The sequence below is a fragment of the Sciurus vulgaris genome, assembly GCF_902686455.1.
Source record: "Sciurus vulgaris genome assembly, chromosome: 5".
Taxonomy (NCBI): Eukaryota; Metazoa; Chordata; class Mammalia; order Rodentia; family Sciuridae; genus Sciurus; species Sciurus vulgaris.
The window spans coordinates 145,967,767-145,984,947 of NC_136465.1; the positions used below are offsets into that span (position 1 = coordinate 145,967,767).

General features: G+C 33.6%; 1 protein-coding gene across 2 annotated transcripts in view; it reads right to left on the reverse strand.

Annotated features, from left to right (window-relative positions):
* Positions 1 to 1,273: 1,273 nt before the first annotated feature.
* SLC6A15 (solute carrier family 6 member 15) overlaps positions 1,274 to 17,181 on the reverse strand; it is a 53,595-nt gene continuing 37,687 nt past the window's right edge. For both annotated transcript variants that reach the window (XM_079141187.1, XM_079141188.1), the window contains exons 6-12: positions 16,111 to 16,221; positions 12,879 to 13,120; positions 12,585 to 12,777; positions 10,716 to 10,908; positions 8,095 to 8,254; positions 3,772 to 3,934; positions 1,274 to 2,643 (exon numbers count right to left, since the gene is read on the reverse strand). In XM_079141187.1, the coding sequence (XP_078997313.1) occupies positions 2,263 to 2,643; positions 3,772 to 3,934; positions 8,095 to 8,254; positions 10,716 to 10,908; positions 12,585 to 12,777; positions 12,879 to 13,120; positions 16,111 to 16,221 (1,443 nt within the window). In that variant the 3' untranslated portion in view covers positions 1,274 to 2,262. The remainder of the gene's footprint in view (positions 2,644 to 3,771; positions 3,935 to 8,094; positions 8,255 to 10,715; positions 10,909 to 12,584; positions 12,778 to 12,878; positions 13,121 to 16,110; positions 16,222 to 17,181) is intronic.

Consider the following 17,181-nt stretch of genomic DNA (forward strand, 5'->3'; position numbering starts at 1 on the left):
ACAAATCAACTGAAAGAATAGCTGAGGAGCTGACTCCAAGATTTCATGTGAAAAGACTATGTTGCTTTTGGTCAGAATGATATTTGGTGATGGAAACTTGTTCATAATTTATTGCTACTGTGGAAATATTTGCATTTTCTCATTTAATCTTTTACAGTTAAATGTTTTGATTTGTTCTGTGCCTTCAGTTTAAATTATGTCAGGATTTTTTTGGACATGTTTAAATAATGGTATGATAATCATTCAGGATGGAAATAAAATCATCCTTTCCAAAAAAAAAAGAAGCAAAAAGGAGAGGACCTTGTTCAAGTCTCCTAGAATTCTTTCCTCCTCTGCCAAGAGAGAACATTAGAAGGGATTTCAATTTTCTTCTATGTCAAAAATATTATTCCTAAATTCTTCACACTATTTTTCTGTAAACGAAAAGGTGGAGATCTATTTCCTAGTTCAAGGCAGGTACCCAGACTGTTGACTATATACCAAAAGGAAATAAAACCAACACCTTGTAGAAATCTCTCTGTTCCCACATTCCCTGCAGCAATATTCACTATAGCCAAGAATGTGAACAACCTAAATGTCCATCAAGGGATGAATGGATAAAGAAATTGGAATATATACATACAATGGAATATTGTTCAGCTTAGAAAAGAAGATATAACCATTTGCAACCACACAGACTAAACCTGAAGGATATGCTAAGTGGAATAAAGCAGATACAGAAAGACAAATACTGCAGGATCTTGCTTACATGTGAAATCTTTAAAAAGCCACGTATGATGAAACGGAGTAGAACAATGAGTTATGGGTGGGGGGATGTGAGGAAATGGGAAGAATTAGGACAAAAGAAACAAGCTTGCAATTATGTGAGATGAATAGGTGCAGAGATATAAACTGTAAAGCCTGAGGACCATAGACAATAATTTTGTGTTTATTTCCTGAAATTTTGCTACATATTAGGTTTCTCTGCTTTAACTGTTATATAAATAAGAACATTATCTCTCAAAACTCACAACATTTTAACTTCAGAGACAGTTATTGAAGGAGCAAGAACTGACTCTGTGGTACACATGATTTCCTGGGAGGCTATAAGTATTTTTCAAAACTCGTGAGATTATATTAAAACATTGTCTCTCTATTGTTCCTCTGTCCCTAAAGTGATTGTAGCTCTATTAAGTAATTTATTACTTCTATGTGGAATGCAATGTCCAATTATTATGAAACGGAAGATAATCCAGTCCAGGAGATACAAGGAAAATCAATGTGAAAAACAAACACCATTTTTAAACTTTGTTTATTTGTAGATTAAAGTTGAATGCCATACAATTTTAACAATCACTTAAAAAAGGATTTTTATTTGCATAAAACAGAAGCAAAACAGAAATATATGAAATAAAATGCCATCTTGCTTCAAGTTTTCAAATCAGTACTTAAGAGTACCAATATACATCTATATACATTGCAAGTATATTATATAAATATACTATGAGTAATCTTGAAACCACAATAAATATCAAGTAGGTTTTTAGGCACACGGCATAAGAAAAAATGCAGAGTCTGCATGATTCTTGAGAGTGCTGAGTGACTCATTCTTGGATCATTTTCACACATATATTTTACACAAAATATACAGCCATCACCCACATGATCTTCAGTCACCTCTAAATCTGACCTTTCATCCCAGCATTAGTGCCTTCTCGCTCTTTGATACTATTGCTCTATACAGCTATTACATAAGAAAATATTTTGCAGTTTTCTTCAACTAAGTGCCTAAGAAGGTATCAATGCTACCAAAATAAGTACAGCCTATCTACACAGTATATTCATGGAAATGTGCAGAGAGACACCAACTTACATAACTGCTCATTGTGATACTGGAGTTACCCTGAAGGCAAACCTAGAAATTTGAAGGTATACGATTTTTGAATTGCCAATACTATTAAATCCAGAAGTTATTAGAAACTGAGGTAACACCTGTTTTTTTAGAGATAGAAATACTTGATATACACCAAAAGTACTTTAAAAAAATCCTGACATACATGGGCCTCAGTCATTGTAAGCTTTGTCTGTAATCCTTTCTGCACAAATGTAAACCAAAGAATCCAAAGAAATGCTCTAGCTGAACTGATGCATACTGTTAGGATTAAAGATCACAGCCCCGGAACACCTGAGAGCGCCCTCTGGTAAGTGAAGCCCAAGGCTTCTCTTAGTAGAGCCAATGTTCATTGATAAATGAACCAAGTACAGCCCGCTGTTTCCATCCAGCTACAAGTCAGATTCTGGCATATCTGGCATATCTGGCATATCTGCCATCAAGTAACCTATTCCATAACGTCCATTGGGAGCTGTATCCAGAGTTGGTGATCCACTCTGTTTTCGATAAATATTTTTACCAAAATTTGGAGATGACATTTCACTTGATATCTTTCCATGGATGAGACTTGCATCGTCTCCCTCTAAGTTTACAGGCTCTTTCAGGACCCTTCCTCTCTTATAGGTCACAGATGCTAAGTTACCAGAACTATCGTCTATGAGGTTGCATCGACGAACAATGAAGACTACTGGGACAGGAAGTATTGCCAGGACCATTAGAGAGATACAGACAACCATTCCCCACATGGGATAGCTCAGAAATTCTTCAGATGCCTGTGAAAACAAACAAACAAACAAAATATATATATATAAATATATTCTTAATATTCTAATACGAACATACATTAAAAAACTGTATTTGTCTCAAATTCATAAGCAAAGAAATCTGGGCTAGTTTGTAACTTGCTTTATGTGATACAAAGTGGTGGGAGTGACATTCAGAAACTTCCAAGTTTAAAGGCTTGCAATTTTTGCTTCTGTTTCATAGATCGCTGCCCTGAGTTCATAATGCTTGGGGAAAGGCAAGAATGAAAGACCACTAAGAGAGGCTCTCCAACCTGAACACAACTGTATGAGTTAACCAAAGACCAAAATGAAATAAAAGAAAACTGTCCAGCTCACCCACAGAAGCCTAAAAACTAATAAATCACCATAGCTTTCAGTCATTAAGTTATAGATGAGTTTGTTACTAATAGATAACCTGTAGCATGTGCCAAGTTATCTTTCTAAAATCTAAAAACCTAAAATTTCAAGCACATCTGATCCCAAAGGTTTTAGTACCAATGGCAGGCTTGATCATGTCTCAGTTATGACATGGTTATTATTATATAATTATTGGCCATAACATAGTAAAAGGACAGAATTATCTTAGAAAAATAAGCACCCTGATTTTAGAACAGTTAATATATATCTGATGATTATATTAATATGTAGTTAATCACCTTGAAAACAAATGCAAAGAGTCATTGCCAATAGAAATCGGTTATAATAATACTTCAATATTTAGTTATTTAGATTATACTTATCTGGCTAGTGTGTATTTCAATTATTATATAATGTCTGAGATACAACTTAATAAAAGCATATAAAAAATATTTCCAGAGGTTTGATTAACATGTTTTCTGGAGTTAAAGCCTAATCTTTATTAGTTCATCAATGTCAAGATGAAAGCATTTTCTTTAATGAGGACAAGTCAGCGATTCCCAAGTGCTAAAGAGATTCATGATGTATAAAAACAACCATGGAAGCTCAGGGCACGTAACATAAATCTCATGATTCATGAACAAAAGGAATACCATTAAACACCAAACGATACTATGAAGAAAACAACAAATGACAATCTCTAAGGTGGCTTCATATAGACCTTTTCTTAAAACCAAACTTCTGTATTTTGTGTTTTACCTTCTCTTCAATCCATGCATTGTAGCCAGGAGGACTTAACCCCATGTTCACAATGCTAGCTATTAGCAAAGACAATAACATTAGAGGAGAAATATATTTCCACATATAGTAGTAGTATCTGCTGGGAGCAAAGCCAAGCATATCTTTTAGGTCTTCTATAAACCTGAATAAAAAGAAAATATTTAATTATTCCTCAAGTTAACATAATTATAACTGAAAATGTGCACTATATCAATGTTTGACCAAGATTTAACCATGAATACCTTGTAACCTTTTATAGTAAGTCAAAAATTCATATTAGAAGATGACTTATAAATTAAGAAAATTTATAAAGTAAAATGAAACCAGTTAAGTACTACAATTCTTGTTCAGTGAAAATCCTTTTAAGCAAGTTATTAAAAAGTTTCCTCCTATAAATAACTTTCTATTTTATGAGCACAATATTTGCAGTACATTAAAAACCTTTATATTAGTTTCACATAGTAATAACTCCTTGCTATTATCAAATATCCCTAATTGGTATTCACATTTTCTGAACTCTCTCTCCTATGCACAGTCTGCTTGAATTCAAAGAAGGCTCACATTGTAACTAGATGATATATCTCTCAAATCTCTCAAGTCTGTTTAATTCTAAGTTTCTTCTATCTTTGTGTTTCTTCCCTTTTTCTGTCAAGTCAGCTGGGTTCTTTGCCCACAGTCTCCCAGTCTCACCACAATGTTGTTCACAAGTACATATGATCCTATTTCTTGTAAAATATAGTTGGACCTAGAGACATGATTGGACAAGGTGTTCTTGATGTAGTTGTTGCAGTTGTTGTTGTTGTTGTTTGGGGGTATTTTGTTTTTTTTTTAAAGGCAGGTTACTGAGGTATAGTCTACCTGAAGTAAGGCAGGGGAAAGTAATTAAATGAGGATTTTATACTACTCTTAAGACAAAATATGAAGTAAAATTCACCCAAGGTGTTTGATGGCAAGGCAGTCAAGACACAGAGCACAGAGCCATTACATAATAGTCTCTTTTCCTTTATACAACTAATAAAGCTAGATAGATTCTTTATAGGGATCATAATAACAATGCATGTTCGCAGTTATCGGTGGTCACCATACTAGAATATCAATTTGACTGATTAAAAGTAGATTTTTCTTTCCTTTAATATCATATCATAGATAACTCAAACCACACCATATTGTTCCAGAAAGTCTGTGGACACTCAGATTTTTCTCTGAGAAATGATTTTGCTGTCTTATTTTTTGTCTTGTTTTAGCATGGATGATCCTTTTTTTTTTTTTCTTTTTTTTTTTATAATCTAGATTGTGACTTGGTGCCGGCCATTATGCCTATTTTCCAACACTATGAAAAAACACTCAACAACATTCAAATTGTCACTTATTACAGATAATTTTCTTGAATTATAGCTTTATATTTGTTCTGGCAAATAATTTTTATGTGTGTGTGTATTTGAGTTAGCTTTCCTTTTAACAATAATTTCTATTTGTTTTTTTAAATCGTTCGTTCTTTCTTTTTTATCTTTAATCCTTCCTTTGTGTTTTTGGCAGTATTGGGGATTGAACTCAGAGGAACTCAACCAGTGAGCTACATCCTTTGCCCTTTTTATCTTTTATTTTAAGAAAGGATGTCACTAAATTGGTCTGGCTGGTCTTAAACTTGGGCTCCTACTCCTTAACCTCTCGAGTAGCTGAGATTACAGACAGGTGCCACCACCTGGCCCTTCATTATTTCTTCTTTATTTAAAAATATACTCCTCTTTGCTATTGCCTATTTCTCATAGAATTAATGTTGTGCTTACAGTTTTATGTTCCTTTTAATTTGGTGTACATTTCTAAAGTGTTTTCATTTTATTCACAATTATTCCCTGAGTTCCACATCTCTGTTTCAAATCTTCCTTTTTGCTACCATTATTGAAATTTTAAATAATTCTGATATTATCCTGACCTTTTATATCATCTACCCACTTGGAAAAATTATTTTAGTTTGTTTTGAAATAGCACTAGTTTATCATTACTTTTTCTCTGTGCTTTTTGTTGTCTGCAGGGATAATCATTCTACTCCTTTTCTCCCCACTACCTTAAAACAACTGCTCTTAAGACTCAACCACCTTTGAAAGAAATTTTCTTGTATTTTTGACAAGGCAAGACTAGTATATTTCCCCCTTTTCTGCAAAATAATCCAAGATTGGCTTTACAATGCCTCAAATCTACTGCCTCTGCTCTCTGCCTCATGTTTATCTTCACTTTCTTTTTTACATCACCCTATTAAACGAGGATTTTGATTCCATCATGTTCTCTCCAGTGCCGAGTTTGGTCTTGAGAGGAAACTTTGGTTTGTTAGTTTCAAGAGGTTTTGCTCCAGCATTGATGACTTTATTGACTTTATCCCTTTGTAATTTTTGAAATTAGAGCAAGGAACCTATGACATTTCTCCCAGTTTAGTCCATGTCTTCAGAGTAGCAAGTCACACTCAGCAGGGAGGAGCTGCTGATGACTGGGGAAGTATCAGAAACCCAGCTGCATACCCTCTGTAGTCAGTCCCACTGATGGGATACCACCAGGTCCTGTAAATGGCAGACTTTTGCCCTACGTTTTCATATTTGAATGTTCATGAAAATACCTTATTGCATACATGCCCTATTTGAAGATATTTTAAAATTAAAAACAACAACAACAACAAAACTGCTGCCACCATTTTTGACTCCAGAGCATTCTCCTATTCATTTCATATTCCTCATGTTTTTTTCCTGATCAATAAATTGCTATGCTCCAACATTTTTTTTCTCTGCATTTGAATTACTGGCTGTCTCAGACATTTAGGTTTTGATTGCCTACTTTCTTTCAATCCTGTCCAAAGAAATATAGGTAAGAGTGGCAGAGGAAATTGAGCAGAACTGAACTCATGGAATTGTTGAAGGTGAACAGGAAAAATATAAAGTTGCTCCAGAGTCATAAGGCAGGAGAAAGTAATTAAATGAGAATTTTATACTGCTCTTAAGACAAAATATGACCTTTGAAGATGGAGAGATCTGAACCATATAAGAAGAGTATCTTCAGTTTTGTTACAAACTGCCCAAAGGCCTTCTAAATGATTGCATTATTTTGCATTCCCACCAGCAATGAGTGAGAGTTCCTGCTGTTCTTATCGTCACCAGCATTTTGTGTTGTCAGTTTTCTGGGTGTTGGCCATCTTAGTAAGAGCAGAGTAGTATCCCAAATTGTTTTAATTTGCATTTCTCTGGTGACATATAATATAAAGCATCTTTTCATAGGCTTATTTGCATTTCATATAGTGTTTTTATGAGGCATAAAAGTCAGTGAATGTCACACATCTCTATCATTGCTATTTATAATCAGTATAAGACCATTAAATGTAGTCTTCCTGTTTTTCCTGGCCTGGAGCTTTTGACAATTAAAAAAAAATTCTTTAAGCTTTGTCACAACTCATTAAATATCAGTAATGTTCTTAATGTCAGTTAAGAGGACTCTGCTCTTCACTTAACATGCACTCCTTCCTACTTTACACAGGTTTTTATAACCTGAAAATCTTATTCCCTCTCAGTCTATATATGTTAATTAGAGGCAATGACTTTAAAATGTATGGGCCGAAGGTGTAAAAGATACGTGTCTTCTGAGATTAATCTAATGCTTCATTTCACATCAACTATATATATTTTTCACAACACAGGTACATAGTTAGGAGCTTTGGGTACACAGTGAATTCAAATAATGACTCCATATGAAGTTTGGGTGCAACAAATCTCACATATATAACACAGAACAGGATATATCACTTACCAAAATCATCATCCTAAATACAGCATTAGGACACAAACAGTTCTCTCATAATATAGGTTAGCACAATAATTAGAAGATAGCTACTAGATTAAACAGAAATGACTTTGAATTCCAGATTGGCTATTGTCCTGGTGTGTGATGACCTAGTCACTTGGTGTTATCTGAAAGCCCAATTTTCCTCATCTGTGAACTGCAGATAGCAATAGTAACCCAAAATAACTTAAGGTTCTTGGAACAAAGTTAACAATCCCTAGCTCTTGGGTTTTAGTTTGATAATCAGAATTAAATTGAAGTTCCAGACTTCTCGATGATATTGTATTTACACAATTCTAAATACTCATCTAAGAGAGAAGTAAATATTACTAAAATTGTTGAAACAAGAGGCTGTAAAAGATTTGATTTTGTAAAGGATTTTCCCTCTATTCATTTCTCACCCTTCTAAATGAAATAGGTATTGGTAATTGGTGTTTTCAAACTAGAGATGAAAAATGAAACCATAAAAGCAAACATACTTACTTATCTATGCCATAAACAAAGCTTACAGCAATATTCTCCAGAATGACTACAATTAGCAAAGGCAATGTAGCAGAATAATCGTCAAACATTGTAACAAAGTAATTTCCAGAGCGTTGCACAAATATTAGGCCAATACAAAATGCCAGAAGACAACAGATAACTGGAGGAAAGGAATAAATGGGAAAAAGTAATGAGCCCCCACTCAAAGCCAAATCTTTTAAGCTTCATTATTAATTATTATATCCAAAGAATAATTTTCAACCTCCACAATTTGTTATAGGAATGTTACATGTTGGGAGTTAGGTTACCTGGGATTAGCCTGAGTTGTAATATCAATTCACTATAAAACAATTACTCACCTCCCCAGGTCTGAGGGAACTCATCACCAAGCACAAATAATATATAAGGCAAAATTGAGAGAAAATTTTAAAAGAATAAATTTCCCTAATCTAATTCTATTATTAATAGCAAAGTGACCTTTAAGGCAGCATACCCTCATAGGTCTTCCTACCTTTAGTAAGGTTCTATAGTTTTGAAATCTATATGAAAGTTTTAAATTAATAAGGAGTCTAATGTGGCTTACCATATGATTTTAAAACCCATGTATTTTGCACTGGATTTTTCAAAATATAGTTCCCTTTAAAGCATAAGTGGGAAAATCTGACTAGAACTCACCTCGGCACCAACTCATATTTATATATTTATCTTGTCTGAACCAGTTTATTTGGAAACTGAAGATGACAGAGTTGAGTGATCTGATTATCCAAATAACTAAGGAAAAAACCATCTAGAAGAAGCTTTCCCAGTAATATTTAAGAAACATATACATAAGCTTCTAAACAGTTATAGTTAATGTAAAAACTTTGAGACTCTTTTGGAATCTATACAATATTCCCAAATTTCCAAATTCTTGTTAGACTCTTTATTCTCTTTCTCTTGCTTCCCACCCCCTCCACTTGGTGGTGGTGGTGGTGATGTAAAGGAAAAAATAATGACTGATTCCCATATCCCTATACTATGTCCTACTAAAGAAGAAAAAACATACCTAACAAAGGTGATGAGGTAACATTTCAGAGTTCAAATATGGCTTGAAATATAAATATGACCCCAACAGACAGGAAATGGGGAAGAGAGTGCATTTTCCTTTGCTCTTTCCAAATAAATCATCCACTGGGAATCAGCAAAGACTGTCCCTTGTGCTTTCCCCTCTACGAGTTACTTTTCCCTTAGTTTTGCATGCTCCCAACTATAAGAAGGAGTGGTTGGTATGGGGGTGACAAAGACAAAACTGTAAAGATGACTTTTTTAAACTGTTTATCAGGTAGGCTATTGATATTCAGAAGTACTAATGGCTTTCTGGGAGAAAATAAAGAAGTCTGAAAAAAAAAAGAAGTCCATCACTTTTTTGTTCAGCTAAGTGCAGGACTTATATGTATAAATGTTTAACGAACTGCTGAAATTAAATTGCTTTGCTCACACATATACATACACATGTTCCACATACTTAAAGCAGCAAGTGAGTTATTTATACATAAATTATGACTAAATTGTTCAAGCCAAAAAAAATGGTGGCCTTGGGAAATTTGTGCACCACCACCCAGTATGCAAAATCACCTGTGTGTCTCTTTACAATTTTATTCTACATCACTTGCCAGTACTGCTCCTATATGGTCATGGCTAGGTTCCTTACTGGTTCCTTTATCTTCATTTATATATGTTTACTAAAGCTATCTTGTGACCCCTAGGAAGATGCTCTCCCTTTCCAATTTAAGTGCCATCTTTTTCTCCAAAGTTCCATAATGTACCTACATCACTTAGCTTCTTCTGAATTATTATTATAACATCTCCATTAAGCTATGAGTACATTACAATGATACAAGTTTTATTTAATTTTAATGTTAGTACTACTTTTTTTGGAGAAAAGGATTTTTTATATCTTTGTCTTGTGACTTCTCATAGTCTTTATGTTTCTCAAATGCAAGGATAATGCAGTAAAGAACTGATACTTTAATAATCATATTAACATTCAACATGGTCATATTTACAATATTGATAAACTTTTATTTTCTTCTTACCTAGAGATATTAACTGCTAGTAAATTGCAATTGTTGTATATAAGTACTGGATTTGGACTTATCATTTTCAAACAGGTACTTTTGGTTGAGGATTATTCAATCTAAACTAGTCTAGTTATAATTATTTGACTTGTATACAAAATTATTCATGGATATCCATGATTTTGTTCTAGTCTTAGTAATTTATGTTAATGGCACTACTATTTTTTAAAATAATTTTTTAGTTGTCAATGGACTTTATTAATTTATATGCAGTGCTGAGAATTGAACCCAGTGCCTCCCACATTCCAGGCTCTACCTCTGAGCCACAACCCCAGCCCGGCACTACTATTAATAAATAGCAACATAAATATTTATTAATGAAGAATTAAATATAATCTATATTAAACATATTCTTATTATAGAAAGTATATATTAAAATAAAAATGTCAGTGGATATTAATAAATCTAAAGCCAAACACTTTGCAGTTCTCATCTCTAAATCTCTCACCAAGAATAAAATGACCTCTATCAGTTCAATGAAAAGCCAAATGCATAAAAACTCACCAGTAAGAATTTCCTTCCTCACTTTGAAAGTATCCACAATTGGTGTGATGATCCCTTCAATGGTCCCAAACATGCTGCCAAGCCCTAAATTTATAAGCATGAGGAAAAACATCACTGACCAGAAGGGAGATGCAGGGAAATGTGTCATTGCTTCTGTGAAGGCAATAAAAGCTAAACCAGTTCCTTGAACCGCCTGAAAAATACAGAAAAAAATGCAACATTAGTACAGAGCAATATCACCTTAGAAAGGGAAGGAAATCTCCAAACTGCTTTCCAGAATGGCTGCACTAATTTGCAACTCCACCAGCAATGTATGAGTGTACCTTAAAGCTTGGAATGGACCCACCATTTGACCCAGCTATCCCACTCCTTGGCCTATACCCAAAGGACTTAAAATCAGCACACTACAGAGATACAGCCACATCAATGTTCATAGCTGCTCAATTCACAATAGCCAGATTGTGGAACCAACCTAGATGCCCTTCAGTTGATGAATGGATAAAGAAACTGTGGCATATGTATACAATGGAATATTACTCCGCCATGAAGAATGATAAAATTATGGCCTTTGCAGGCAAATGGATGAAATTGGAGAATATCATGCTAAGTGAGATAAGCTAATCTCAAAAAACTAAAGGACGAATGATCTCACTGATAAGCGGATGAGGACATATAATGGGGGGTAGGAGGGGTTAGCATTAGGGTTAGGGTTAGGTTTAGGGTTAGGGATAAGGAGGGTGGTAAGAATGGAGGAAGGAAGGACTGTATAGAGGGAAAAGAGGAATGGGAGGGGTGGGGGGAAGGGAAAAAATAACAATGAATCAAGCAACATTGCCCTATGTAAATTTATGATTTTTAAATAAAAAACAATTTCAGTTATGAGTCAACTTAGGTGCCCTTCAACAGATGAATGGAAAAAAATGTGGTATATGTACACAATGGAGTATTACTCAGCCATTAGGAAGAATGACCTTATTTATAACATGTGCAGAAAACGATGGATCAGGAGACCATCATCCCTAGTGAAATAAGCCATTCCCCTCAAAGAAACAGAGATCGAATGTGTTCTACAATGTAAGTTTTAAAGGTTTTATCAGTGATTCAGTATTGACAATCTTGTTATTTTTAGATTTCATTTCTTTTTTTTTAATTTATTTTATTGTACACAAATGGGATACATACCGTTTCTCTGTTTGTACATGAAGGAAAAGCACACCATTTGACCCAGCTCTCCCACTCCTTGGCCTATACCCAAAGGACTTAAAATCAGCATACTATAGAGATACAGCCACATCGATGTTCATAGCTGATCAATTCACAATAGCCAGATTGTGGAACCAACCTAGATGCCCTTCAATTGATGAATGGATAAAGAAACTGTGAGATATATATATATATATTCAAAAAATGGAATATTACTCAGCCATAAAGAAGAATAAAATTATGGCATTTGCAGGCATATGGATGAAATTGGAGAATATCATTCTAAGTGAGTTAAGCCAATCTCAAAAATCCAAAGGATGAATGATCTCCCTGATCAGTGGATGATGACACATAGTGGGGGGTGGGAAGGAGGTAAAAATGGAGGAAAGAGGAACTGTATAGAGGGAAAAGCGGGGTGGGAGGCATGGGGGGAAGGAAAAAATAACAGAATGAATCAAACACTATTATCCTATGTAAAAGAATGAAATGGCTTTTTAAAATAAAGTATATCTTCATGATGTGAGGCAATGAAGCATTCAAATTTTGTAACAGCATGATCTTCCCTGTGCATTTAAAAGACCATTTTCTGGAAAAAAAAAATCTGCTAGATGATGCACATTTTAACAGAATGATAATTATTCTATTGCTCAAACACGACCTACTAACTTTATTAAGCTCATCTTTGATTTGGCAGGAGTTGAGATGAAGAACAGAAAACTCTTCTTCTTTCACTTTCTGAATGATATCATAGACCAAGTGATAATCCTCTGCAGTAACGTGGGAAAGGTTGATATGATGGGGAATAATATCCTGACTAATGTTTCCCATTTTCAAAAATTTTATGATCATCTCAGAATTTCTGAAAAACAGAACAACATGTGAATGAGCACACAGGCTCTTTGCCACATATTTTGTGTACAATTATGCCATCAAAAGCTAATGGAAATTGATTATCCATACTGTGCAATGCATTTCTCATTGACAACATTTGCTTTGAACCCCAGAACTGCAAACACCACCAATGTCGCCAAAACAGAAGTGAAAAAATTGATGAAAGACACCAGAACAGCATCAAAGTGGCAGTTGTTGTCTCTCTTGTTGTAGCTTGAAAAGGCAATGACGCCTCCAAATCCCAGACCTAAGGCAAAGAACACCTGAGTAGCAGCTTCTCTCCACACCGTGGGCTCCAGCATTATTTCAAGCTGTTTGAAATTAAACAGAATAGAAATCAGCTACAAAATAATTAAATCAAATGGCAGTAGTTCTATTTTTAAATAAATTACAATGACATTTATGCACCCAAAGCCTATTTAAATCTGGAGGGTAATATGTTCTTAAGCATGAATTTTTTTTCTTTTTCAAAGAAAGAATGAAAGAATATGAATAGGAAAGACGATCGAGCCTTTACTAACATGCAGATTCTTTATTTATACAGGAATTTTAAGTATTTTACAGCAAATCATTTCAGAAGCATATGAAAGAGAAATTAATTATCTTCAATTATTTCCCATGTGTCTTTTTTCTTTTCAAAGCAAATTACTAATAAATGTTAAATAATTATTTCCCTAATACTCTTCCATTCTCTGTCTTCTGGAGGAAATCTAGTGGTTGAAGCAGATAACAATCATCGACTTGGTAAAGTTGAACTATGTGTACTTTGCATATTTTCACAGATATTATTCATTTATTCAAAAGTTTCCTGAAAGCTTTTTCTCTGAGAATAGAAGAAATTCAACAATGTCATTAATAAGATACCCTTTAAGATCCAATGTTCTCATGTTCTGAATCTGTGAAACGTATTTTAACTATGGCTTTACTTCTTAGGGAACTATCAAATTATTTCAAAGACATAACCAAAACTTTTAAATAGAACAATTATTAGTTGACATAGACCTCAACAGACATCTAAGTTCTACTTCAGTAGTAACAAGTTTAAATTGTTCTTTTTACCTCTATAGTGAAATTAACTCTATAGAAAGCAGAATCAAACGTGGTTAAGAAATGAACTCCATGGAGTTTCAGATCCTGATTCTGTCATTTAATGATTTAATAATAATGCAACCTAAGTTTCAGCCTCCTCAACAGAAAGATGGAAGTAATACTACGGACCCTACTCTAAGTGCTCAATAATTGATAACCTATATAAACTATAGTGGTCAACATATTGATAGGCATCTATAGAGCTTATCTCATTTAATATTCACAACAACCTATGAACTTGTTGTTACTATTATCTAATTCTTTTAAAGGTTACAAAAACTCCTTAAGATTTCACAGCAGTTTTATGGTCGAAATAAAATATGAAAATAGGTAAATTAAAAAAAAAAAGTCATGCTATCTCAAATGTTAGGATTTACTGTTTCAATTAATTTTAGCCCTTATCATTTTCTAAAATTTATTTAATATTATCATTAAACACAATCGTGATTATAAACAGGCAACTAAGATATGTATAACCATTTTGCATTACCAGTCTGATAAATGCTGGTCACAAAAACATGCAACTATCTCAGTTTTGCCCACTAGATGGCAGGAAATACCTATTTACTAAAGGCATTGTTCAGCGTTCTTCAATTTAGTTTGAGTGTATTTTGTGTACTTAAGTACTTTTTTCCCTACACATTATAAATTAAAAGGTAATTTTAAACTACTATTATTTTTATGTTAGCTATAATATTCTATATGCTATATTCTAACACAGCAACTCATCAATAGTCAATGAAAAGTGAAAAAATTAAGTCTTCAACAGTAATCCCTACTCCAGGCTAAAAATGCTAATTTATGCTGCAGTTTTCAATGATGGGGCCATGTAAAAGTCCTTTATCAAATTCTAAAATATTTATGTAAATCAAAGGTTTAGAATTGTCACAAGTAATTGACAACTTTGAAAGTGGATGGATTCCAGAAATTCACGAGGAATTTGGTTGTCTTGAGCTCAGAAAAAAATTTTTCAATATTATAAACATAAATGTTTGGGTTCATTAAGTATGGCCCATTTGAAGCAGATTTCAATTATAATGGTAGCTGAAATTTATAATTCTAGTTTCTCACTGGGTAGAGGTTCCAACAGCTCTAAATATTACACAGTACTTTTGAACTAGGCAAGAAAACCAGACACCAATGTCAGCATTTTTGCTACTACAGAGTAATACCAACTCAGAACCAGACACAGAAAGAACACAGCTGCTTTTAGCTCCTATCAAGGCAGCTGCCAGGAGACACAAAGAATTCCACAGAAGTTAATCCCTCCTGCCCAGTCACAGCCCACACTAGCCTTTCAGATAAATTCCAACTTCTGAACGACTTTGGAAGCTGTCTTTATACTTTCTTACGTTTATGTCTATGATAGCATCAGCAAATTCGTAGTGAAAAGTCCTTCATTTTAGTGAATAACAAAAATCTATGTACCCCAAAATTTATTCATTTTCTGCCAAATCAAATTAGCAAGTTATGATTAAGTCCCCAAGTTCTAATAACCAGGTTCCCTGTGCCTAACAGGGAGTTCAGCTCTACTAAGTTGAATGACAATGTAAGTTCCAATCCATCTAGGATGTCCAGTGAGAATTTTTCTGAAATGTATAAGCATTTATGAAAATTTCCATGATAACTACTACAAATATTTTTTCAGGAGATAAAAAAAAAAAAAAAAAAAACTTCAAAACAAAATGAAAACAAGAAAATGCTAGTTTTCTATAAGGCAATATTCTAGATTGTAGGTGGGAGGGTCTTTAATCTGGCCCCATGGATTTCTGGTGATCTGTTAATCTCCTGAAACTCTAAGCAAATTAATGTGCTCATTATTTTTTCTGATAGGAAGATAACTATCGTTAGTTTTCTGAATGATTTAGGACACAAAAAGTTTTGGAATCATTGAAATAGAAGGGGAAGAGTAAGTGAAGATTGAAAAGTTCTAGAACTTACTGTGAAAATTGGAAGTTAATTTTAAAAGATGAATTTTTGAGGATTAAATTCTGATAATCTTATTCTAGAACTAAAATGGGACATTTATCATGTGATTTAATTATAGACACATAAACATTTTAGTTTTGCTAGAGTAGTTAACATAATTATAATTTAAAAACCTAATTTATATGTTAGAACAATTATCCCTGACACATAACTGTGGGAATATTTTAATAAAAAATATGAAGCTTTCCTGATGATAAACCTTAAATAAATGTATGGCACATACCTTAGGTGTAAACATGTGGCGGATACCATCAATTGAGCCATTTAAAAGGAGTGCTCTAATGAGGAAGCATATAAGTACCACATATGGGAACAGAGAACTAAAATACATAATCTGCAAAGAAAAAAGAAATTAGGTGAGATTCACACAAAAAATTTACCATTAAAACTGCTCTTCTTTTATATGTGTTCACAGTCACAGTTTTTATAATATAACTAATACTACTATTAATGACTTATAAAGCCTTCTTTTAAGAATAGGTTTTAGTCTTGATTTGGCCTTATTAAAGATCCTATTTGAGACATAATAAAAATAATAATTTGTTTTTCATTTTTAAGTGATAGATAATAATTGCATGCACCTATGGGATATGGTATAATAATTCAATACAAATATATGAATGTATATGTGTGTAAGTACCAAATAGGGGCAATTAACTTGTGTCAAATTATTTCTTAATTATTGTAAACTATAAATATAATAAACTGTTGTAAACTATAGTCACCTTATTATGCCACAGAACAGTAGAATTTATTCCTCCTACTTGTAAGTTGGTCCCTATTATTCAACCTCTATTTCTCTCCTCTCTCCCCTTCTCAGACTCTAGTGATCACTATCCTACTCTCTGCTTCTCTGAGATCAACATCTTCACTTTCCTCATGAGTGAGAACATGCAAAAATTATCTTTCTGTTCCTGCTTCTTTTTATTACTATATCCTCCAATTCCATCCACATTGCCATAAATGATAGGATTTCATTTTGTTGGCTGAATAGCCACACAGGATATGTGTGTGTGTGTGTGTGTGTGTGTGTGTGTGTGTGTGAGTGTGTGTGTTTGTGTGTGTGTGTGTGTGTGAGAGAGAGAGAGAGAGAGAGAGAGAGATTAAGGGAACTTATTTAATCTCTTTTGAAATAGTCCATAGATATAGCTTAAATAGTGTTGATTCCTTAGAGTTCACAAAACAGGTAATATTTATGGCAAAAAAAAAAAAAAAGGAATGGAAACTAATTCCCTAACAAATCCCTACTTCTATTTCTATTTAAGCTGTTCTTTTTCTTGTAATCAAAGTGCCA